The sequence below is a fragment of the Emericellopsis cladophorae genome (genome assembly GCF_022114955.1).
Source record: "Emericellopsis cladophorae strain MUM 19.33 chromosome Unknown NODE_12_length_473309_cov_116_543296, whole genome shotgun sequence".
NCBI classification, from domain to species: Eukaryota; Fungi; Ascomycota; class Sordariomycetes; order Hypocreales; family Bionectriaceae; genus Emericellopsis; species Emericellopsis cladophorae.
In genome coordinates, this window is record NW_026250937.1 from 216971 (window position 1) to 241388 (window position 24418).

General features: G+C 54.8%; 6 protein-coding genes across 6 annotated transcripts; 3 read left to right on the forward strand and 3 right to left on the reverse strand.

Annotated features, from left to right (window-relative positions):
- Positions 1-1159: 1159 nt before the first annotated feature.
- On the forward strand, positions 1160-8103 carry J7T54_003608 (Acetyl-CoA carboxylase-like protein; the record flags this gene model as incomplete). The annotated part of the gene is made up of 2 exons (XM_051505109.1): positions 1160-1333; positions 1417-8103. The coding sequence occupies 2 exons, from the start codon at positions 1160-1162 to the stop codon at positions 8101-8103; spliced, it is 6861 nt and encodes a 2286-aa protein (XP_051363452.1).
- A 416-nt stretch (positions 8104-8519) lies between these two features.
- On the reverse strand, positions 8520-8804 carry J7T54_003609 (Altered inheritance of mitochondria protein-like protein; the record flags this gene model as incomplete). The annotated part of the gene is made up of 1 exon (XM_051505110.1): positions 8520-8804. The coding sequence occupies one exon, from the start codon at positions 8802-8804 to the stop codon at positions 8520-8522; it is 285 nt and encodes a 94-aa protein (XP_051363453.1).
- A 574-nt stretch (positions 8805-9378) lies between these two features.
- J7T54_003610 (6-hydroxy-D-nicotine oxidase) lies at positions 9379-11217 on the reverse strand (the record flags this gene model as incomplete). The annotated part of the gene is made up of 5 exons (XM_051505111.1): positions 9379-9400; positions 9563-10191; positions 10250-10614; positions 10701-10917; positions 10969-11217. 5 exons carry the CDS (start codon positions 11215-11217, stop codon positions 9379-9381), a joined length of 1482 nt encoding a protein of 493 aa, XP_051363454.1.
- A 1967-nt stretch (positions 11218-13184) lies between these two features.
- On the forward strand, positions 13185-16031 carry J7T54_003611 (uncharacterized protein; the record flags this gene model as incomplete). The annotated part of the gene is made up of 11 exons (XM_051505112.1): positions 13185-13328; positions 13383-13428; positions 13476-13647; positions 13697-13836; positions 13892-13946; positions 14000-14401; positions 15052-15137; positions 15189-15228; positions 15379-15482; positions 15550-15803; positions 15885-16031. 11 exons carry the CDS (start codon positions 13185-13187, stop codon positions 16029-16031), a joined length of 1590 nt encoding a protein of 529 aa, XP_051363455.1.
- A 103-nt stretch (positions 16032-16134) lies between these two features.
- Positions 16135-19647, reverse strand: J7T54_003612 (uncharacterized protein; the record flags this gene model as incomplete). Its single annotated transcript, XM_051505113.1, has 1 exon — positions 16135-19647. The coding sequence occupies one exon, from the start codon at positions 19645-19647 to the stop codon at positions 16135-16137; it is 3513 nt and encodes a 1170-aa protein (XP_051363456.1).
- A 1988-nt stretch (positions 19648-21635) lies between these two features.
- On the forward strand, positions 21636-23945 carry J7T54_003613 (Arabinose-proton symporter-like protein; the record flags this gene model as incomplete). Its single annotated transcript, XM_051505115.1, has 3 exons — positions 21636-21673; positions 21929-22039; positions 22100-23945. The coding sequence occupies 3 exons, from the start codon at positions 21636-21638 to the stop codon at positions 23943-23945; spliced, it is 1995 nt and encodes a 664-aa protein (XP_051363457.1).
- Positions 23946-24418: the final 473 nt, after the last annotated feature.

Consider the following 24418-nt stretch of genomic DNA (forward strand, 5'->3'; position numbering starts at 1 on the left):
CGGTCATTGTGCTCAAGCTTCCAGCAAGCGCATGACCAAAGTAACCGAAGCCTACATAGAAATGGACCGAAGAACCGAAGGCCGGTGGAAGAATGTCGGTGGTTATCGATAAAGACTAACAACGACGTCAGATACCCCAACAGCTCCTGCCATTGGTCAATCGACCTCCAGATGGAGGGGATGATGCTTCTAGTGTTGGAGTTTACAGTAATTGTCCCACGTCCTCACGATTTGATGCATGCGTGCGTTCAGCCATCTAGTCTAGATCAAGGTGGGGAGTGATGCACGGGTTTGTTGGTGGTGAAAGTCGCATTGCGATGGCTGTTGTGGCGGCTGTCTCAAGGTGGTCTGGCTTGAGTTTGAATGGCGGCAAGTCCAATAGCTCAAAGCCGACCACAGTCTTGTTGACCGAACGTGGGCAGCTTCGTACCAGCAGCTCGATTGAAAACAGTGCAGACTGGAGCTCTGGGGGTTTGCGACCAATGCCGTTGAGAATCAACCGAGCTGTGGTGGGTGCGCGTGGATATCGTCTAGCCATAGCAACGTACTCTCTCAGCTGGGAGATTGTGTCGCTGCTTTCTGTGCTAAGCCCCAATTTACTAATACCCATCTTGAGGATGATAACGCCTCATGACGACGGACCAAGCAGCACAACAAGCGCTTCATGTCAAGCAATCCAATTCTTGTACAATGGTGACTCCTTGGAATGTGAGACTGGAGCTCCGGCTGTAGCAGTTCGCCCGCCCTCGCACAGACCGCCTGGACCCCTGATAAACGACGCTAATGGGGCACTTGGGCTCCCAACAGATTGATCTTCTTTTTGGCCTCCATCCAACCCGACGGACCCAGGAAGACTTTCCTTTACCTTCACTCGGAGACGACCCTTTTGTTCCCGTCCCTTTCCCCTCCTTCTTCTGTCTTCCTCCACAAATTCTTACCTCTAACCTCACCTCATCCTCACCGTCGCAATCCACGAGACGGGCCCTTCTAATACCTTGCCGCTGTCCTAATACTGCTGTTGCGCTTGTTGTTTTCATTCGAGAGCGAGTAACGCCGCATCTGTCTTATATATATGTCATACGGGCGACCTGAAATTGCTTCGACCACCTCTCTGGAATTGTCAAGTTTTCCGTTGTAATCGACATACCAACACACAGCCATGGCCACTCAAACAGGGTCTAATGGCGCGGATCACGCCAACGGCAACGTCTCGTACGCCGAGAAGCACAACCTTGCGGACCACTTCATTGGAGGCAACCGCTTGGAAAACGCCCCAGCAAGTAAAGTCAAGGACTTTGTTGCCCAGAATGACGGCCACACAGTCATCACCAACGTGAGTTACCTACTTTGTCCCTGGTGCGGGGAGCGAAAATCTCTAGCGTATGGCTAGAGCGGCATACTGAATCGAGCTTGCAGGTCCTGATTGCAAACAACGGTATCGCGGCCGTCAAAGAAATTCGATCGGTACGAAAATGGGCATACGAGACGTTTGGCGACGAGAGGGCTATTCACTTCACCGTGATGGCGACCCCTGATGATCTCCAAGCCAACGCCGACTACATCCGCATGGCAGACCACTACGTCGAGGTCCCCGGTGGCACCAACAACCACAACTACGCCAATGTCGAACTGATTGTCGACATTGCGGAGCGCATGGACGTCCACGCAGTGTGGGCAGGATGGGGACACGCTTCGGAAAACCCGAAACTGCCAGAGTCGCTTGCTGCCTCGCCCAAGAAGATTGTGTTTATTGGACCCCCAGGTTCTGCAATGCGCTCCTTGGGTGACAAGATTTCTTCCACAATTGTCGCTCAGCACGCCGCCGTTCCCTGCATCCCGTGGTCTGGCACCGGCGTTGACGAGGTCGAAGTCGACGACAACGACATTGTGACCGTGCCGGACGAGGTCTACGCCAAGGGATGTGTCGAGTCCTGGCAAGAGGGTCTCGAGAAGGCCAGGCAGATCGGCTTCCCTGTCATGATCAAAGCCTCCGAGGGCGGTGGTGGCAAGGGCATCCGCAAAGCTGTCGACGAGGAAGACTTTGAGGCTCTTTACAAGGCTGCTGCAAGCGAAATCCCCGGCTCCCCCATTTTCATTATGAAATTGGCTGGAAATGCCCGTCATTTGGAGGTGCAGCTCCTTGCCGATCAATACGGCCACAACATTTCTCTCTTCGGCCGCGATTGCTCCGTTCAGCGTCGTCATCAAAAAATTATCGAGGAGGCACCTGTCACAATCGCCAAGCCCGACACATTCAAGCTCATGGAGCAGGCGGCCGTGCGCTTGGGAAAGCTTGTCGGTTACGTATCTGCTGGCACAGTGGAGTATTTGTACTCGCATGCCGACGACAAGTTTTACTTCCTCGAGCTCAACCCTCGTCTGCAAGTCGAGCATCCCACGACTGAGATGGTCAGTGGTGTCAACCTGCCTGCAGCGCAGCTCCAGATTGCCATGGGTCTGCCGCTCCATCGCATTCGCGATATCAGGCTACTCTACGGTGTTGATCCCAAGACCTCGAGCGAGATCGATTTCGAGTTCAGCACTGCCGGCACTTCTCAGACGCAGCGCCGCCCCACCCCCAAGGGCCATACCACAGCCTGCCGTATCACATCAGAAGATCCCGGAGAAGGATTCAAGCCATCCAACGGTGTGATGCACGAGCTCAACTTCAGGAGTAGTTCCAACGTCTGGGGCTACTTCTCGGTTGGTAACCAGGGAGGTATTCACAGTTACTCCGACTCGCAGTTTGGTCACATTTTCGCTTATGGCGAGAACCGTGCCGCATCTCGGAAGCACATGGTCATTGCTCTCAAGGAGTTGAGCATCCGCGGTGACTTCAAGACCACGGTGGAGTACTTGATCAAGCTGCTCGAAACCGAAGATTTCGAGGAGAACACCATCTCCACCGGTTGGTTGGATGAGCTGATTTCCAAGCGTCTGACTGCCGAGCGCCCGGACACTATGCTTGCCGTGGTATGTGGTGCTATTACCAAGGGCCATATTGCGAGCGAGGAATGCTTCGCAACCTACCGCGCTGGTCTGGAGAAGGGTCAGGTACCTCCTAGCCATATTTTGAAGACGGTGTTCACCATCGACTTCATTTACGATGGATTCCGGTACAAGTTCACTGTCACTCGTTCGAGCGCTGACAGTTACCACTTGTTCATCAACGGCTCCAAGTGCTCCGTCGGCGTCCGCGCTCTCCGCGACGGTGGTTTGCTGATCTTGTTGGACGGCCATTCCCACAACGTGTACTGGAAGGAGGAAGTCGGTGCCACCCGTCTGTCCGTCGACTCCAAGACTTGCCTACTGGAGCAGGAGAACGACCCTACCCAGCTTCGTACCCCTAGCCCCGGTAAGCTCGTGAAGTATTCAGTGGAAAATGGTGCCCACGTCCGTGCCGGCCAGACTTTCGCGGAAGTTGAGGTCATGAAGATGCACATGCCTCTCATCACGCAGGAGGATGGTGTTGTTCAGCTCATCAAGCAGCCTGGAGCATCTCTCGAGGCTGGTGACATCCTTGGTATTCTTGCCTTGGATGATCCATCTCGCATCAAGCAGGCCCAACCCTTCGTGGGCAAGTTACCTGCCTATGGCGACCCAGTTGTTGTTGGTACAAAGCCCGCACAGCGTTTCTCTGTTCTCTATAACACCATGCTGCACATCCTGCAAGGTTACGACAACTCAGTCATCATGGCTGCCACGCTCAAGGAGTTGGTTGAGGTCATGCGCAACCCCGAACTTCCCTACAGCGAGTGGAATGCCCAGTTCTCTGCGCTGCATTCTCGCATGCCCCAGAAGCTTGATGCTCAGTTCACTCAGGTGGTAGAGCGAGCCAAGTCGAGACAGTCCGAGTTCCCCGCCAAAGCTTTGTCGCGGACTTTCTCCAAATTCTTGGAGGACCATGTCGCCGCTGCCGATGTCCCTGCTCTCAAGACCATTCTCCAGCCGCTGACCGATGTCCTCAATGAGTACGCTGAGGGACCCAAAGTTCGCGAGCTCAACACCATCAAGTCGATTCTCGATGCCTACTGGGAGGTTGAACAGCTATTCATGAACCAGCCTCAGGAGGAGACCGTCGTTCTCAAGCTCCGTGATCAGCACAAGGACGACATCCCCAAGGTCGTCCAGACTGTCCTTTCGCACAGCCGTGTCAGCTCCAAGAGCTCCCTGATTCTTGCCATTCTTGACGAATACAGGCCTAATAAGCCCAACGTCGGCAACGTGGCCAAGTACCTGCGCGAGTCTCTGCGCCACCTGACCGAGCTGCAGCAGTCTAGATCGACGTCCAAGGTCTCCCTCAAGGCCCGTGAGATCATGATCCAAAGCTCTCTTCCGTCCCTCGAGGAACGCTCTTCTCAGATGGAACATATTCTGCGATCTTCAGTTGTGGAATCTCGTTACGGCGAGTCAGGCTGGGATCACCGTGAGCCCAGTCTCGACATTATCAAGGAGGTGGTCGATTCCAAGTACACGGTTTTCGATGTCCTCACACTTTTCTTCGCCTACGAAGACCCCTGGGTTGGCTTGGCTGCTCTCGAGGTGTACATTCGCCGTGCCTATCGCGCGTATGTCCTTAAGAAGATCGAGTACCACACCCATGATGCCGACTCGCCTCACTTCCTGTCCTGGGATTTCAACCTGCGCAAGGTGGGTCACTCAGAGTTCGGCCTTCCTCTACAGTCGCCGGCCGCTTCAGCTCCCCAGACCCCGGGCGAATTGAGCGAGGTTGACGGTGCTCTCGGCAGCCGCATCCGCTCTGTGAGTGACATGTCCTATGTGTCTGCCAGGATGGACGAGGAGCCGAACCGCAGGGGTGTCATTGTCCCCTGCAAGTACATTGACGACGCTGATGAGCTACTTTCCAAAGCTCTCGATGGTCTCCTCCCTCCTGGAGAGCGAAAGAGTGATGACGAATCTGGTCCCACACTCAGGAGCGATCTTAGCCGCCAGCGCAACCCTACCGCGAGCGCACGCCCTAGGCGTCAGCACACAGGCGAGTTGTCTGCTGTCATCAACATTGCTGTTCGCGATGCCGAGAGTGACAACGACGATGAACTCCTCGACCGGCTGAACACAATTGTCGAGCAGTTCAAGGAAGATCTGCTCGCGCGTGGCGTGCGCCGCCTGACATTCATCTGCGGTCACCGTGATGGCTCGTACCCTCGCTACTTCACCTTCCGTGGTCCCGAATACCACGAGGATGCCAGTATCCGTCACAGTGAGCCTGCCACTGCTTTCCAGCTTGAGCTCGCTCGCCTCTCCAAGTTCCATATCAAGCCTGTCTTCACCGAGAACAAGAACATTCACGTGTATGAGGCTCTTGGCAAGAACGTCGATACTGACAAGCGCTACTTCACCCGTGCCGTCATCAGGCCGGGCCGTCTTCGTGATGAGATTCCTACCGCGGACTACCTCATCTCTGAGGCAGACCGTGTCATCAACGATATTTTTGACGCTCTTGAGATTACCGGCAACAACAACTCCGATCTCAACCACATCTTCATGAACTTCACACCCGTCTTCCAGTTGCATCCTCGCGAGGTCGAGCAAAGTCTGCAGGGCTTCCTGGACCGCTTCGGTGTCCGTGCCTGGAGGCTGCGTGTGTCCCAAGTTGAGATCCGCATTATTTGCACCGATCCGAAGACGGGTCTCCCGTATCCCCTCCGTGTTATCATCACCAACACCTCAGGCTTCATTGTCGATGTCGACATGTACGCTGAGCGCAAGTCGGAGAAGGGAGAATGGGTCTTCCACAGCGTCGGTGGCACCAACGAGAAGGGTCCTATGCATCTCATGTCCGTCTCCACGCCTTATGCGACCAAGAACTGGCTCCAGCCCAAGCGTTACAAGGCCCACCTCATGGGCACCCAGTACGTCTACGATTTCCCTGAGCTTTTCCGCCAGGCTATCCAGAACTCGTGGGTCGCTGCTGTGAAGAAGCAGCCAGCTCTCTCGGGCCAACAGCCGAAGACTGGCGATTGCCTACACTTCACCGAACTTGTGCTTGACGACACCGACAGCCTCGAGGAGGTCAACCGCGAGCCTGGTACTAACACCTGCGGCATGGTTGGATGGGTCTTCCGTGCGCGCACACCCGAATACCCCCAGGGTCGCCGCTTCATTGTTGTCGCCAACGATATCACCTACAAGATCGGTTCGTTCGGCCCCAAGGAGGATAACTTCTTCCACAAGTGCACCGAGCTGGCTCGCAAGTTGGGCATCCCGCGTATCTACCTCTCTGCCAACTCTGGCGCTCGCCTTGGCCTCGCAGAGGAGCTTATGCCCCACTTCCGCGTCGCCTGGAACGATGTGAACAAGCCCGATGCCGGCTTCAGGTACTTGTACCTCGATGACGAGACTCTGGAGCGCTTCAAGGACTCTGTCCAAGTCGAGACCATCTCTGAGGGCGGCCAGAAGAGGCACGTGATCACGACCGTGGTGGGCAAGGAGGACGGCCTCGGTGTCGAGTGCCTCCGCGGTTCAGGACTGATTGCTGGTGCTACAAGCCGCGCCTACAACGACATTTTCACAGTGACGTTGGTGACCTGCCGTTCCGTCGGTATTGGGGCTTACCTTGTCCGTCTTGGCCAGCGTGTCGTGCAAATCGAAGGTCAGCCGATCATCTTGACTGGTGCGCCGGCACTGAACAACCTTCTTGGTCGGGAGGTGTACACTTCCAACTTGCAGCTTGGTGGCACCCAGATCATGTACCGTAACGGTGTGTCGCACATGACTGCCAACGACGACTTTGCCGGTGTCTCGCGCATTGTCGAATGGTTGTCCTTTGTGCCTGAGAAGCGCAATAGTCCTGTTGCTCTCAGCCCCATGATCGACACCTGGGATCGTGACATTGAATACTTCCCTCCGGCTGAAAAGCAGCCCTACGACGTACGCTGGATGATTGGTGGCAAGACAGAGGACGACGGTACCTTCCTGGGTGGCCTGTTCGACAAGGACTCTTTCGTGGAGGCACTTGGCGGCTGGGCGCAGACGGTTGTCGTTGGCCGCGCTCGTCTTGGCGGCATCCCCATGGGTGTGATTGCCGTCGAGACTCGCTCTGTCGAGAACATTACGCCCGCCGACCCTGCCAACCCCGACTCGATGGAGCAAATTGGCAACGAGGCTGGCGGTGTCTGGTACCCCAACTCTGCCTTCAAGACCGCGCAGGCCATCAACGACTTCAACTATGGTGAGCAGCTGCCCCTGATGATCATGGCCAACTGGCGTGGTTTCTCGGGTGGCCAGCGCGACATGTTCAACGAGGTGCTCAAGTACGGTTCGTTCATCGTCGACGCTCTCACCAAGTTTGAGCAGCCCATCTTCATCTACATTCCTCCCTTTGGCGAGCTGCGTGGTGGATCCTGGGTCGTTGTCGACCCCACAATTGCTCCCGACACGATGGAGATGTACGCCGACAAGGAAGCTCGCGGCGGTGTCCTCGAGCCAGAGGGTATCATTGGCATCAAGTACCGCAAGGACAAGCAGTTGGCGACCATGGCCCGCTTGGACGATACGTACGCCGACCTCAAGAAGCAGTTGGATGACAAGAGCCTGTCCAAGGAAGCCATGGACGAGGTGAAGGCCAATATGACTGCCCGCGAGAAGCAGCTCTTGCCCGTGTATTCTCAGATTGCTGCTCAATATGCCGACTTGCACGATCGTTCTGGTCGCATGAAGGCCAAGGGTGTCATTCGCGACGAGCTTTCGTGGACCGAGGCGCGCCGTTTCTTCTACTGGCGCCTCCGCCGCAGACTCAATGAGGAATACATCCTCAAGCGCATGGCTTCGTCTGCCCTGGCCACGACGCACCCGAGCACGGCCAATATCAGCGAGGCGCGTGCGCATAACCAGCACCTGCTCAAGAGCTGGTCTGGCATTGTGGACTGGGACAAGAACGACCGTGAGGTGACCGAGTGGTACGAGGAGGAGAGGAAGAGCATCGGCGAGAAGGTTGACGCGCTCAAGTCGGACAAGCTCTCGGGCGAGGTCGCCGGCCTTGTGCGCAACAACATGAAGTCTGGTTTCAAGGGTGTCCGCGAAGTCCTCCGCATGATGCCTGTCGAGGAACGGGAGCAGTTGCTCAAGTACCTGAAGGAATAAGGGATGGATGGCACGATGAGTGATTCGAAAGGCGTTGTTCTGTCTGGCGTTGCGCTTGGTGCCTTTTGGTGGTTAATACTAGTATATCATTGGCGTTACGTGGAAACGAGCATCATTATAGATTCGCCAAGTTCTCTCTACCAAAGTCCTTATATGATGGTCATGTGCGATATTCCGAGTCTTGAATTCGTGGGTATAGTTGATTCTTGCTCTCATCCGGACATGTCGCATTTCCCTAGCTCTCCAAGCATTCTATACATGTATTGTACACATCGCCGTACCCATCGTTGTGGGTGCAGCTTTCTAACAGACGCAGAGCAGTGATACACGCCGTGCTTGAGGGCTCGTTCAAGGTAGCCCAATGCAGGCTACACAGTCCAACTCTCTCCTTCACCGAATCCTCCAGGAGCGAAGACTCACGCATCCTCGGGAACGCTCGTCCGGATCTGAACGCCGTGCCACTCCTTGACCCGATCGCCCAAGGCTTTGGTGACCAGACGCTGCTGTGCCAACAGGCCCTTTCCCTTGAACTGTGCGCTCGCGACGTCAATAGCGTACATGCTGCCACATCCGCCTGACACATCCTTGACAAGCACGGAGGATATCGGCCGGAGGGCGTCGTGGCTACTGAGGGAGCTCGCGATCTCGGATTCGGTGGGGGACATGGAGGACTCGGCGTCTGAGGAGTAGAATCTTCGCATGGGGCGCGGATGGTGGGATGGGCGGGCGAGCGCCGAGGGCGCCAGCGGCCGCAGAAGGGTTGGTCTGAGTAGGCGCGACATGGCAGGAGGCTATGCTATGCCGCTGTGAGATGTGAAACGTCGATAGATTGGCTAGGTAGAGCTTTGATTTCTGAATTCGAGCAGCGCGTGGATGAATAATTACAATTGCCCTTCGCTGGTCAGCCGGCTTTGGGCTACGGTAATTGGCTGATTAATCAGCCGACACCGACACCGGCTCTGTCTGCCATAGGTATCTATCTCTCAGGCAGCCATTGCGCACGATGCTACGATCACACCAGACATCATGTCCATTCAGCTTGAGCGCTTGGTGAGCAACAAAATGCAAAGCACGGCGCAGAATCAGCCATCGAAGAACTGAATGTTTAGGGTACGACTGTGTTCGACTTAGGCGCAACTTGCGAGAACTTGCGACAGCACGTCTACCGAGGCATTGTCGAAAGTTCGAGCTATAACAATGTGGATGGAATCACATGGAATTCTACCTGCAGTGGCTCAATTGTTGGGCACATGCTATGCTGCTACCTCTGAGATGCTAGCTGCTCGAGATGATCTCACTTGAACCACTGTTCAGACTTTAGCACTTCAAACTTCCTTCGGGCGAGAAGCAGAACCACGTCAAATCCCACCCAGTCGTCTTGCCTCAGCAATGCGCCGCAATGTGTACCTAGCAGAGGCACACTATGGCTTCTCTGACTGCCAAGGGCCAAGAAACTCACACAAGGGGAGCATAGAACCCAAAGCGGTTGCTGGGGTCCCACTTCTTCTTCAGCGCCGTGAGCTTCTCCATCCTACAAGCCTCATGACCGTACGTCTCCTTGACTGGCTCACCACCCGAGGCATAGTTGACGTAAGTGTGAGGCTGGAAGTGCGTTGGTCGGATGGCTTCTTGAATCTGCTTGCCGGCCTTGAGAGCCGTCTCTGCATCCTCCTCGCTGTTCCCTTTCCACCAGAGCATGGGGGATGTCAACAGGTGGCGACGACGCTCCTCTGGCGCCACGGCGGTTGTCCCCTCTGGTATAGACTGTGGTCCTGCACGTCCATAGGACTCCAGGAGCCAAGCAGACGTCATGAAGGGTTCCCTAGATGTCAATTCGGAGAAGATGTTGAACCCTCGCCTGATTGACGCGCCATCCCATTGCAGGAACGAGTTGGGGTAGCCAAGAATGTTTTCGTTTTTGCGACAGACTGGGCTTGACAGTCCTAAACCGCCGACTTCGTAGATGTCGCCGTATGGGATGTTGGTTGTGTTCGATTCAGCAATGGGCGACAGCTCACGAAAGGCTGCGACGTAGGCGTCGATGGACGTTGGTGTATCGTCGTGGAAGATCTGAAGATTGATGACGGGCTGACAATGTTAGATCCCCCAAATCACTGCATGATCCTCGGGTGCAGGAGAGACTTACATGTTCCGTACCGACTGACGGATCACGGGCCATCACACCATTGAGAACAAGCATACCCGGATCCTCATGCTCAACTTCGAGCTGATTCCACGTGTCAAAGAACTCCTCTAGTCTGTCTTGGCTGAAGGTAAAGGTCACCATCGTCCATCCCCCCTTAGCCACATCGGTTGTCTTGACCTCGAAGCTCGTGACAATACCAAAATTGTGGCCGGCCCCTCGCAAAGCCCAGAAGAGATCAGTATTCTCCGATTCGGAAGCCGTCACTACGGCGCCATCTGCGAGCACAACCCGGGCGGAGAGAATGTTATCAGCTGCGAAACCGTATTTGGCCTGCAGCAGGCTGTGACCACCACCGAGCAGGGGGCCTACAGCCGATACGCACTCGCAAAGGCCAACGACTACGCTGTATCAGACCAGAGAATCTCGAAATTGATATGGGGGCACACAGTACCAGCTTGCTTCCCGTGTTCCGCCAGAGCTGCGACGATCTCGTGCTGCATGATGCCGCCACCGACTGTTGCGCTTTCACCGTCTTCATGAAGAGTGGACGAGTTCAGTCTGCGCATGTTGATCTGGATGCCATACTTGACTCTTTCCAGGGCCGTGGTCCAGCCGTGCGAGCCAGTGACAGCCAAGAAAGGCAAGTTCAGCTTGTTGGCGACCTTGATCTGGAGAAGATCAGCTTAGTCTCGCCTAGGCTGGTAAAGAGCGCCGCATACCGTCTGTTGAACGTCCTTCTCTGTAGCAACTTCAACAACAGCGAGAAAACCGGGCGCTACGCGTGGCGTCGACGCCCTCTCGATCAGTCCGTCCCAGTCTGGGGAGGACGGAAAACTGATCACCGCATCTTCAGACAGAAGTAGTGCGAGCTGTTCTTGCACATTGGCTTCGTGGCTACCTCGTGGGAAGTGATACGCGGCATGGGCACAGGCCGTCAGGCAGTGCAGTAGTATCGCCGGGATTTTCATGGGTGCTTCTTGTCCTGCGACGTGATATGTTGTCGACGAAGGAGCGTGGAGAGGGGACATGGAAAGTTGCGGCCCTGGCCAGATATAATCTTTTTCAGAATTATAAATCATAGTACATGGTTCGTAGTCCCAAAAGAGAATCGGTACCGACGGTTGGCCCTCTGGTCTGCAGGTTTGAGCGTGTGCTGCATCGTGCTGGCTGCAGGATCTATCTGCATTGGTGTATCTGGAGCTTCCTGGGGGCATTGCTCCGTCGTTGTGGAAGGGGAGCGAGACGACGAACCAAAGTGCCCCGATTCAGGCACTTACACATCTCGTACCCGTCATGGCCGGTGTCTCACGCGAAGGCTCAGGCGGCGGTATTACGGAGTAGTGGTTACGGGCTAGTCGTCTCGATAGCGGACATGGCTGCCAAGACGCTGTCCGTAGACTTCGTACCGGGTAGTAAAAGACGCTGCGTCGTCGCAAACATCGACAAGGGGCCGGCGGCTGATTACTTGCATATTCCGCTACAGGCTAGGAGGGGTAGTGACCTGTCGTATGCGTAGACTTTGCCTAGGTTCCTGTGATTCAGCAAGGGCTCGAGCAATCACCAACACATTGTCGATCCTGCCTTGCGCATTGACTGAGACCTGTGACTCGGCGTGGCTGTAAGCGGCTACAGTCAACATCTCAAAGAAAGACAAATCTCATCACTTCCAACCCAATGCCGATGCATCTTAAGTGGTTGTCGTTGGTGCTAGCTCTTGCAGGCATGGAACAACCAAAGTAATCAATTAATTGGAGTTTCCCTGATGTGAGTTATGGAAAGTGCTGCCTGGAACATCATTGCTTTTATTTGGGGCATTTGACGCCGGGGAACCGATCCTTCATCGCCCGCCGGCGGCTCCAGTCCCAGTCCCTGTCCCTGCCCCTGCTCCTGCCCCTGTCCCTGCTCGACATTGGAACTAGCCACATGTGCTGAAAGGCACAATTTCACTCAATCTCACCTGCGGTATAGATAGACTTTGTAGGATGCAATGGACATGATGCATCAAACTGGAAAGGCGGCTGTTGTCGTTGGTGTTGTGTATAGCCGGGGCCTATTGCTTGATCTCCGGGCAACGCCTGGCTGAATGTTGAGTACTGCGTGTCGTGTTCTACTACTTTGCTGCGCAGAGCTTCAACATTGTGTGAAGCAAGTTGACTCGGGAAAGTTTGCGGTTCCCGCGTCGAATCTTTGGTCGCAAGGGTGCCGTGGGTCCTGACCATACACGTAAGTCACTCTTGGTGACACATGCAAGATCTTGCACATGGCCGTGCCAGGCACAATGGACAATTTCGTCGCTAGAGCACGACCCTGGTTGTAAGCGACATCCGGATGACGGAGGTAGCTGCGTACACAGAAAAAAATACCCGCTTAGGGACAAATAGATGCTCAGCGCAAGCAAGGATTCGGGGTCAAGAAGGAACACTACCGATCTAATGAGCCGATCAGTATTGTCAAGAGAGCCGCAAAAAGCAGCGTTTTCCGGAACCCAAAAAGCTGGGCATGGGAGAGCTGAAGAAGAAGAAGAAATGAGTGGCTTGAGCGAAAAGTGATGCTGTGCCCATGTCCATATTCCCGAGAGCCTCCTGGCCGCTGGCCCCAGGCTGGGGACAGGGAGATAGAGACCAGTCAGCAGTAGATCTTTGATCAGCGCCGTCAGGGGAAGGTATGATTCGGATCCCATTCTTAAATTGTGGAAACAAATAGTCCTCATATCAGTCGGATCTTGCAAACTTCCATACCTGCGCGACAAGTACTCAATTGGTTTGCCCAACATCTAACTCCAATATTTCTTCCTGTCTAGTCAAAACACACGCAGAACCCTTCATACGAAGCTATTAGTGCGAAAAAGTCAAGACGATAGTGCATGGTCCTACATGTACATGCCAGACTGTACAATCGCCTTGCTCTGCCACAGGAACCGCTTGCCGCATTCACCATGGAGCTCTCATACTTCGCACTCGAGGTCTGGATCAAATATGGGATTGCTGTTCCGATCATGCTGGCACGTTTTGCGTTGCGACTGCACACACCAGGCTGGCGCAACTTTGACGGCACGGACATCTGGTGTGCTCTGTCAACGGTCAGTCTCGCTTCTTCTCGGCTGAGCCATCACCTAGTCTAACCATACGACAAGATACTCTATACTATCGTGACGACATGCGACTACTTGATGAGCACACGTGCGTTCCCTTTACGCTGAGTGGAGCTATCTCTGACGATCATAAAGCCGACTTTCCCACAATTATCCCCCTGAATGCGGAGACAGCCCTCGAAGTGCCCAAAAGCGAGTACGCTGCCTTGGAGAAGGGGTCAATGTTGGCGCACTTCTCGTGGACAATGTACCTGTGTATGATCTTTGCGTTCAAGGGTGTGATGCTATCGTTGCTTCGACGCGTTACGTAAGTCAGCAGCAGCCACCGGCTCGGACGAGATACTCAATGGATACAGGAAAGACATCGACAGCCAGCAGAGAATTGTGCTCTGGATAATTGTCGGCACGCTTGTTGCTTGCATTGTTTCGGTGCTGGTCCATCTGCTCGCGTGCGTGCCTGTCCATAGAGTGTGGCAGGTCACCCCCTTTCCGGGACGTATGCGTGCTCCAGTAACTTCCATTCAGTCATCGAGCTTGCTAACAGAAATTAGCGGGGTGTACCACGCGACCTCTCAACTACTATATCGGGGGCACTCTTAATATGTTGTGAGTCGGCTCCTTTGTTGCAGCGGAGACATGTAGGCTGATGACTGTGCCAGGACCGACGCTGCCATTATTGCTGTCCCGATGCCAATGCTGTGGAATCTCCGCATCACACTTCGAAGAAAGCTTGCGCTCGGCTGCCTCTTCAGCTCTGGTCTCTTGGTCATCGTATGTACCATTTTACGAACGTACTACGTTTTTGGCGACGCGGCGAACCAGCACCTGGCACAACTCTGGGCCAGCCGCGAAGGCTTCATCTCCATGATCGTCGTCTCAGCGCCTGGGCTCTGGCCCTTTGTTCGCAAGGTGTATAGTCTTGGCTCCACATACAAGAACACACTCGAGGGTTCGGGAAGCGCAAGAGCGGGAGGGACATCAAATCCGTGGGCGCAGCCTCGCGCTCGCCTTGGGCACCACAACAGTGGCTTTGGCGAGTTTGATGATGACGATGAAGACGTGTATGCAATGGCTTCCCAATCGAATGAGAATTTCTCAGGGCTGCAAGAAAACGGGAGCGAGGAACACATTGTTGGAGCGTCTGATAGGACGGTAAAGGCCAAGGCCGGGGCTCGTAAGCTGCCGATTTCGGTGACGAGGGAGTATCGGGTCGAGATAGACGAGAGACCGCCAGATGAAGGGAATGTAAGGGAAAGAGTCTGCCCACAGAGAATTGTTAATAGTTAATGTACTCGGGGCTGGATGCTTCCCCTGCAGCGGCGGATACCCATCAGCCAGAACGCGATCATGGCTCATGGTACATGTAATGCGATAACCTGGCCTCCAATGTCCACCACATGCAGCTTCGATTATGTCCAAACTCCTTCAAGAGAAGCGGCTGTTCGGTAAGGAAAGTCGAGCGTGGGACTTGAAAGCGGCTTCACAAAAACCTAAAAAATAAGAACCTGAGCATTCAATGTCGGCAACACAGAAAGCGGGATTGTAGACTACCTACTTCAGGTACGTGTAGAAGACCACGACCCGCCTGCGAGTCACTTGACGTCACGTGCTCCCCCCCACACTAAACATTCAATTCTCACTCACAGTCACGGCTCGGGCACTTACAGCCACGTTCCAGTCCTTTTCACAAGAACTTGCTGAGCACCGGCAGACCCACGGTCGCGATGGTGTACTACTACAGCTCCAGCGTAGTCGAGCCGTCGGGCTTTATTTACGTCGGCAAAGACAAGTACGAGAGTACGCTATCTTGAGCACCTTGATGAGGTCCACGATACTTACGCCAGACAGATGAGGACCTCATCAAGTACGGCTGGGAAGAGGACGTCTGGTAAGCAGACCCCGTTCATTTATTCCCCATCCAGAGGTGGATTACTGACATCTGTGGCAGGGTAAGTCAGAGCTCGAACTCGAATTGATTTCACTCTGACCTCGGTGCTGACGTGTCCACTGTCTAGTTTCATGTCGACAAACTCTCAAGTGCCCATATCTACCTCCGCATGAAAGAAGGCGAGACATGGGACAACCTCCCACAGGATCTGCTTGTTGATCTCGCCCAGCTCACCAAGGCGAATTCCATAGAAGGTTAGTCGCTACGCGTATGCATATGTGTGTGACGTATCGCCTTCTGGACTGACCACGACCCTGTTAGGCAACAAGAAGGACAACATCGCCATCATCTATACGCCTTGGTCCAACCTCAAGAAGGATGGCTCCATGGACGTGGGGCAAGTGAGCTTCAAGGACCAGCGCAAGGTCAAGCGTATCCTCGTTCCGCAACGGGAGAACCACATCGTCAACCGCCTCAACAAGACCAAGGTGGAGAGGAAGCCGGATCTGCAGCAGGAGCGCGAGGACCGTCTCAAGGAGATTCGCAGACGCGATCAGGCCGCATACCAGGCACGCGTAAGCCATCCCTTGCCTGCACGGCGTCCTCCCCATGTTTTGCGCTTAAAGAGAGAGAGAGATGCTGACTCAAAATTTCAGAAGAAAGAGGAGGCCAAGCAGGCAAAGGAATGGCAGGAGAAGAAATACCAAAAGGACCATGCGTACGATGAGCTGTTCACAGAGGAGAATATGGAGGCGACGAGTAACCAGAACAGAACCGAGGACTGGGAGGATGACTTTATGTGAGAGGGTTCACGAGGGCGGGTATCGCATGCGATATCCACATGGCATGGCAGAAGGTTTATACGTCTAACAAATAAAGGGTATACAAAAGGCCGCACGTGTAATATCAAACACCAACGCCGATACCTCTGCCCATTCCCAAATCATGGAAACTCCGGTTGAGGGCCGCAAACCTGCTCGGAGGATTCTGGGATCGACTAGCACCTATGCTGAGGTTCTGGAAACTGGCATTCACGCTGGGTCCCCCACCGTGACTAGCCGAGCTCATGCCCTTGGAGCTGCCGCCCAGCCCGCTGCTGCCCGAGACAGAAGTCGGCGTTGAGCTTGTCTGACTCTGGGTCGCGGACATTGTTCGCGGCGACGCCGTGGCTGGGGAAGACGATGCGGCACTGGTAGGTTCCACAAGAGGCAGTCCGCCAGGGAGCCTGATGTCGGTAGCCTCCAATGTGTCGGCAATATCATTGATCAGCACGTCCATCGGGCAGATGTATGCCACGCGATTGCGCTGGCTCCAAGCTAACACATGCCCGCACAGCTGCCCCGTGCTGCGGTCCACAATCCAGGCACCGCTGTCCCCAGGGATGCCGATCGGCGCGCAACTGCTGGAGACGTCCACATCGGGAACACTCATGCTTGACACCTGGTACGTCTGGCTGAGCGAGGCGCGGCCGTAGATTTTGACGCTCGTCATGGCCGGGAGTATATGTCCATTCTGGAGGCCACTGGTGCGCGCTGTGCACTGCACGTCGCGTCTCGCGAGGCTTGCGGATGACGCCACAGTCATCGGACGCAGCTGTGATTGAGTGCCCTTGCTCACGATGCAATTGTCATCGGGGAGTCTGTCGGAGGAGAACTCGAACAAGGCCCAGTCAACTTCGTGAACGAGCCCTCCAGAAGTCTTTCGACGAATGCCACTGGATGCGTAGACCTCGCCGAGGCTGTATGAATCCAGGTGGTCTTCGTCTTCCGTCTCGGGTGATGGGTAGAAACCTTCTTCAACGTCGTCCAGGGCAGGCTGCGTTACGACGTAGCCATCACCGCACCCTGGCTCAATGCCCGGAATGTCTCCAGGTTCGAACTCGTCCTCTTCTTCTTCCTCTTCCTCCTCGTCCCAATCACTGGCGATATCGGACTCGGAGTAGGGCTCTGATTCGGTATCTGAAATTTCAAAGCCCACGTCATCATCGCCATCCAGACCGGCCGATGCCGCCGAGTTCACATCTGCGGAAGCCTGAAGTGCGAACGCCCATTCGCGACCTGGGTGCGCGCTGCTTCGGGCCGTCTCGACGCGGCCAAAGTCGCGATCAGGATCGTCGAGCATGTGATGCACTGTCATGCCATAGATTTTGTCATCGATGGAGAGAAGGCCACCGAAGCTCACGGGAGGCAGGTGCCTGTCGCCAATCCAAGCACCGATGCTCGCCCCGTTCTTGGGGCGTTCCTGGTATTCCGGGTTGATGGCGTCGGCCTCTGCGTTGGCACCACAGCTTCTGCCAGCCATCGATCTCCTGATGTCTTCATGCCACTTCCGTGATCGAACCATTTCACCTTTGCACACCTTCAGACCAAAGCCAGTGGACTCGCCAAACAGTTCTCCCACGCGCTTCTTGAGGATAGCACGAACCTTGCCTACGCTCGTGCACACCACAATCACGGTGGGCTTGGTGTTTGCGGGAGAAGGGCCGACGGGGAAGATGGAGATCTCCAAAGATTCGGGATACTTGCGGCAAAATTGGCGGAGAGCATGGTTGACCTGGGGCATCAAGATGTTATTCCACTTGTCGACGACTTCGGGCGAGAGCGGAATGTTGGGGTACACCTTGCTCTTCTCCGACTCGACCGTGTCATCCATCGAGGGTCCGGGCAGCCCGATGGCCTGGCCCTTTTCCGAAGTTGAACTGACTACCGTGGCCACCTTGACGTCTCGATGTCCATCAGTCGATGTATCAGCCGCTGCAGCTGAAGGGATTTCCGCCTCTGCTGGAGCCTTGACGGCGGGAGCTGGGTCGTGCAAGTCATCTTGCGGACGCTCCTCTAGGCCATTGACGCCGTCGAGGATGCAGCATGTTTCCAAGAATCGACTCACCCGGGACTGTACAGCTTCCAACAAGGCCTCGCCGGTGCACGAGCCAGACTTCTCATTGTCAATAGCCGACCAGCAGGCGTGGACAGCTTTCATGTATAGGGTCCCGCACTTCTGCGCCAACCGCTGCAGCAGAGCGTCAGACACAGTGTCGGCCATGAGGTCGTCAGCGAGGTCCTGCAGGGGACGCCAAAGACCAATGGAAAGCAGCATCGCTCCGAGCGAGTAAAGCTCAAGAACTCGCCGGTCCGTATCCTTGTGCAATGCAGAGCTGGAATCGTTCTGGGGGTCCAAGGGGTGTCGCCACAGGTTGCGATGTGTGGTTGTCGGTTCCTCCGTAAACACGTCAAAAGACGACAATAGAGGGCGGCGTACATCAGCCTCGGCATCCGCGAGAGCCGCCCCGGTGCTTGTAGCATCGCAGAAAGACACGTTGCATGCCTCTAACCTGCCATGGGGGATATCGCGACCGTGCATGTCAAAGACCGTATTTGCCAGATTATGAGCAAGGCGGAATTTGGCCTCTAGTCGGGGCTCTGAAGCAGGTCGAGATAGCATGTCCTCCAGGGTCGGCAGCGTCCACTCCGTCTCACCAGTGGTAGCATTGCGGGACACGGCGTTGAAAGACTTCGGGAAACGATAGACGAGGCCAAATCTGGAGTGTTCCATATCCTCGAAATACCCAAGGAGACGCGGCAAGCCGGTCCACACACCGGGGGCTCGCAGAGAGTCTTGCTGGAGCCCAGCCGAGAGCTTTTCGAACCGAGACATTGGGGGCATGATTCCTGTCACTGTGTACATTGGGTCGAAGGACGCGTATTCCAGTAGCAGAGCTGACCATGGCTCGTGACTGCCGCTTTCCTGAGATAGCTTCGAATATGTGGATTTGCTCATGTAGACTACAGCGCGAGAAGACGTTTCGGCAGTAGGCCCTCTGCAGGGCAAAGGCATCAACGATGCCGGGTCAACCAGTTGTGGCGTCTGTACCCTTGTCGACTCGTAGCCTCTAGGTTCGTCTGACAAGGCAGCTTTGAAAGGGGACTTGGATGACCTGCGTTGCCCTGTGACCATGGAGCGCGTGCGGGAGAGATCATAGAGCGTGTCGATGGAAGCAGTGAGATCATTGATGAGGTCCTGGAACCTTGTCTTGTCCCATTGCACCAGGGGCTTCTTTTGGTCAGCCGAAGGTCGCGTTCCCTGGGCAAGGTGTTTTGAGCTCAACCAGAGCGGTTCCGCCTCGGCGAGGGTATCCTTAATGGTCGACATGATGCTACCGACAACCTCGCCCAGCCCGGCCTTGGAGAGCGACTCATCGATCTCGGCGGTCTGGTTGGGGTCCGACCAATCCATGCCCCATGAAACGAGACGGTCTTTTTGGATGCGCAATTTGCGATGCAGCGCTTTCACTTCCGGATCCTCCTCACTCCTGGGTGGCTGCTGGACGAAGTCGGTAGACTTCTTGGTGTCATTGTAAAGTCGACTAAGGCGTTTCTGAAATGGCAGCTGGAAGCCGCTCAATGGGGCGAAGGATGCCATGATGGCAGTCGGTTAACAGGTGTCGCGCGCGATTGATATTAGACGAGCAGCGAACAGGCTGGCGACGTCTACTTGACGCTGCGCACCACCTCGATCCCTTGGTCAGCCAGTTGCGGATTAGCGTCGCACAGCAGCGACGCCTTCATAGCCTGGCTAGGTGCTGGCAACAACCCTCACTATTTCTGACCGTGTCGATGAACAGATGAATGAGGGTGCGTCTCTCAAGCCTGGGAAGGGGGTGTCTCAGCTGGCTGCGAAGGCCGTGATGCGTATTCTTGTGGCGTGCCTCCACACTGAGAGACGGAACAGTTCAGGTCATTGACTGGAGGAAGCAAGACGGTAGAATTACAGAGGAATACACGCAGAAGATAATGAAGATGAGTTATCTCGGTGCCTGAAGGCCGCAGTGATATAGAAACGGCGTGATCGCGGCTGTACTCGCTGCCTGCCTGCCTGTCTGACCCAATTGCCGACTTCGCTTCCTTCTGAAATGCTGCTGCCTGGCAGAGCTGATCGCCAGACGGAGGCTTCGCGCTGATGTTGCATTGGAGTTGTTGATTGGTCAGTGAGGAACCGTTGCGGAGTATGATGTTTGCCCCTCTTTTTGGACGCCGAAAAGCCAGCGCGTGACGGGAAGGTGCAATGTCACGTGATGTACGGGCCGCCCGCCACCGATCAAATGGCTACCCTGCACTAAACTTGTTACTTAAGTAGACTCAGGCTGTGTAGTGAACGCAGAATGTGTCTAATTGCATGTAGCATACCGTTAAAAATGCTAGATTATGGAGCTCGAGTTCATCTGAGGATAATAAAGGTCAGAATCGTCCTTCGTGTTGAGCAGAAACAGAGAATTCGAAACACCGTACCAGATAGCGCCGAGAGATTACACCGTTTGTAAATGAGGCCCTGGACATCTTGTCGCCGGAAGAGCTTTCACTGACGTTATAATAAGCGAGATTGCTAAAGATTTGCCAGTCTTGCCTGCTTATGTGGAAATAGGTATGCAAACGACGGTCATGATTTCAGTAGGAACTCTGAAGCCTCAATTAGTCTAAATTCGTAATGAACGGTATGGAATCTCAAAACGAGTCGATGTAAAGAATCCCATCCTTGAGGGGATTTAGGGAACGACGATAGATGTCAGCCTACCTACCCTTGACTATATTTCCGTGCCGGGCCTCTTCCCGTCTCCTCCTATTTCCATGTTACAGGTGCAATTTCTCACAATCTTTGATTTTAGTCAACAAGCTCTATTCTATTAACATCACATCGATAGCCCGCAAATCAGCGCTCATTTAATTTACTGAAGGACCCTTGAATGATCATGAATCAATCGATTGGGAGCAACTTTAATCCATACTCTCTACTTGTAAAGGAAGCCACCTATCCTGTTTGACGAGCCGTCAGCTGTGGTGCTTCATCAGGTGATCATCGCAGAGTACGTGTCCTATTTAGTTATTTGGAAACCTCACGATTTGAGTGTTGTCGCGAGGCTGGTTTTGCGCCCCGAACCCCTGGAGGCCTGGGCAGGCTAGAATCGCCAAATCCCTGCTGTCGGGACAGTGGACTAGACTACCTGTAGACTTTGGAGCTGAAATACACGCTGACAGCTAGAGGCTAGTGGCAAGTGCTGTCCGCTGTCCGCCATGCCGACGTCCTCCACATGACCCGCGTGTCTCTCATCAGCTCGTCGGCTTGAGCTTGCATTCCGCACTCACTCATCGCGACAAACAACGTGGCACGGTGGACGACAGGTGACATTTTCCCACGCTTGATTCAACGACGACAGGTTCGACAACCGCAAGCGAGTGTCTCACATGGCCGCATGAGACGTTTGTCGCTACCGCGGATTGAGCGGGGAAGGCGGACTCGGGACAAATAACAACGACTAAGGTAGACTTGCAACAAACGACGCCTTCACACGACGTGCGTGCTGCTGCAGGAACTGCGACTCTGCGCCGCCGGTCGCGGCGGTTGCGCTGCCCGTCATGGCGCCTGGCGACCAAGGTGACGAAGAGGTCACGAGGTGAGTCCCAAGCAAATTCTTTTCTTCAAGTGCAGTCAACACTTTGTGTTTGCCTGCACCGTCCCCAAAGCTGCAGGACTGGGGCATCGATCGTCGGGCGGCCCGCGGTGGATTGTGCTTTGCAAGCTCCATGTGCGCGGAATGTAGCCTTGAGGACGACCACGCGATGCGGCGACAGTGTCTCACCTCTCCTCACACACTGGCGGTCATATCTTGTTGATTGGAATGCACTCCATACTTACATATCATCGGCAGCATCATCCATGATTATCATGTGTCTGCTACACATGCTCATTCGATACGTGAGGCAACCGAGTCGACGCCACCACCGCGCAAGGTCAACTTCAGTGCCAATATTGACGCAAAGTAAGCCTCAACGCCAGTGCCTCCCACTTGCACGCAGCGCACTTACCCCTTGGCCTCTAGGATCCGCAATCCCCTTGTGGGAATCCCAAGGAGACGGCTTCTTGCTGACATTGACGACTTCTGCCGGGCCAAGGGGCTAGAGAAGCACAGGGGCATTATCCGAAAGGGCGCGCTTGTCGCGCAGGATCCATCGGGGTATGAGGACATTACGGGACCCGATGCGCTGTCGCCCGATGAAGTTGAAGCCCTCCGTGACGAGATCCTCCACAAGTGGAGGGTACCTCGCGCCTTGAAGAGGACCATCCTCGTCTGTTCGATTGGCGCGGCTGTCCAGGGCTGGGACCAGACTGGTTCCAATGGCGCAACACTCGAATTCCCAAAGGCACTGGGCATCGGGGGGAGCTCCATGCACGACAAACTCATTGTGGGACTGATCAACGCTGGGCCGTACATTGGCACGGCCTTGGTGGGCTGCTGGATGTCCGACCCTATCAACAATTTGTTGGGCCGCCGCGGTACTGTTTTTGTGGCATCACAATTCTGCCTCTGGCCTGTTATTGCCAGCGCCTTCTGCAATGATTGGCAGTCTTTGCTTGGCTGCCGTCTGCTCCTAGGGGTCGGTATGGGCTCCAAGGCAGCGACTGTGCCGATTTACGCTGCCGAGGCCACCCCTGCCCCTATCCGTGGCGCGCTGGTCATGAGCTGGCAGCTCTGGGTCTCCTTTGGCATATTCCTTGGGACCCTGGCCAACCTCGTGTGCGCGAAAGCTTTTGTAGAGCCGTGGAGATACCAGCTTGGGTGTGCCTTCCTGCCCGCCGTGCCCTTGGCTTTGCTCATCTACTCATGCCCTGAGTCGCCTCGTTGGTATATCAAAAAGAACCGCTACGTCGACGCGATGAACTCGCTATTACGATTGAGGAACAATCCGGTGCAGGCAGGGCGAGATTTATACTACATTCACGTTCAACTGCAGGTCGAGCACGAATACATTGGCCGCGGAAACTACCTCAGGCGAATCGTGGAGCTCTTCACCATCCCTCGAATACGAAGGGCGACATTGGCGTCGTGGGTTGTGATGATTGCACAGCAAATGTGTGGCATTAACATCATCGCATTCTACTCGACCAGCGTCTTTGCGCAAGCTGGCTCGACCGATTTCGAGGCATACCTGTCAACAATGGGCTTCGGACTGATCAACTTTGTTTTTGCTTTTCCAGCGATTTGGACAATCGACACGTTTGGTCGACGATCTTTGCTACTATTTACATTTCCGCAAATGGCGTGGACATTGCTGGCGGCAGGTCTTTGCACGCTCATACCGCCATCTACGGGCTTACATACAGTCTTTGTGGCGTTTTTCGTATACCTCTTTGCCGCCTTTTACTCACCCGGCGAGGGACCAGTGCCGTACCCCTATTCGGCAGAGGTCTTCCCATTGTCACACCGCGAAGTCGGCATGGCCTGGGCAGTTGCGACGTGCCTTTTCTGGGCTGCTATCTTGTCTATCACCTTTCCACTCATGCTGGACCGGCTTGGTGTGCTGAACTCGTTCGTATTATACGGCTGCTTTAATCTCATCGCGCTGGTCATGATCTTTCTCTGGCTTCCCGAGACAAAACAACGCACACTCGAGGAACTCGACTATATTTTCGCCGTCCCCACGCGCGTTTTCATGCGGTATCAGGTCACGAAGACCCTGCCCTGGTGGTTTAAGCGGTGGATTCTCTTTCGGAAGAATGTGCCCCTCGAGCCATTATACCACCTGGACTTTGAAAATCACAGGGAGGAAGATGACGAAGAGGAAGGCGGCAGCGGGTCGCGCACGTACGAGACGGACAAGTCGAGGATCGAGATGAAGGATGCTCTTGGGCTTGGGTTCACGACCGCAAGAACGGTTGGGATCTGATATGATGATATGATACGTTTGGTTTATAATTGCACATAGCGGAGAATCAACCCCCCATAATGCTAAAGGAGCGGCTTCTTACCCGACAAGATGCGTCTTCATTGCACGCGGCCATAGTGACACTGGTCGAGTGTCAGGCCACGAGCAGCAAGACGCTGCGCGCGACATTGGCAACTTTTCTACAAGCAATAAGTATCACAATTAGACACTACAAAGCAGAGTAGAAACTTTGCTTCCGACAGTCATAAGCCCGAGCCCGTTTCCACTCCCAGGCGCCCCCAAGCGCCCAAACCCTGGCACTGCCATCTGCTTGCATGCAACATGAACGTTGCCCAGTGCTCGCCCCAAAGCAATGGCCTCCAGGCTGCCACTTGTTGAAGACATGAACTTGATGTAGGTTTATCATCTATAATTATCCTTAGATTCTTTGAATCGTTGGACTTAAAATGTTGTCAATACCATTCACCAAGGTC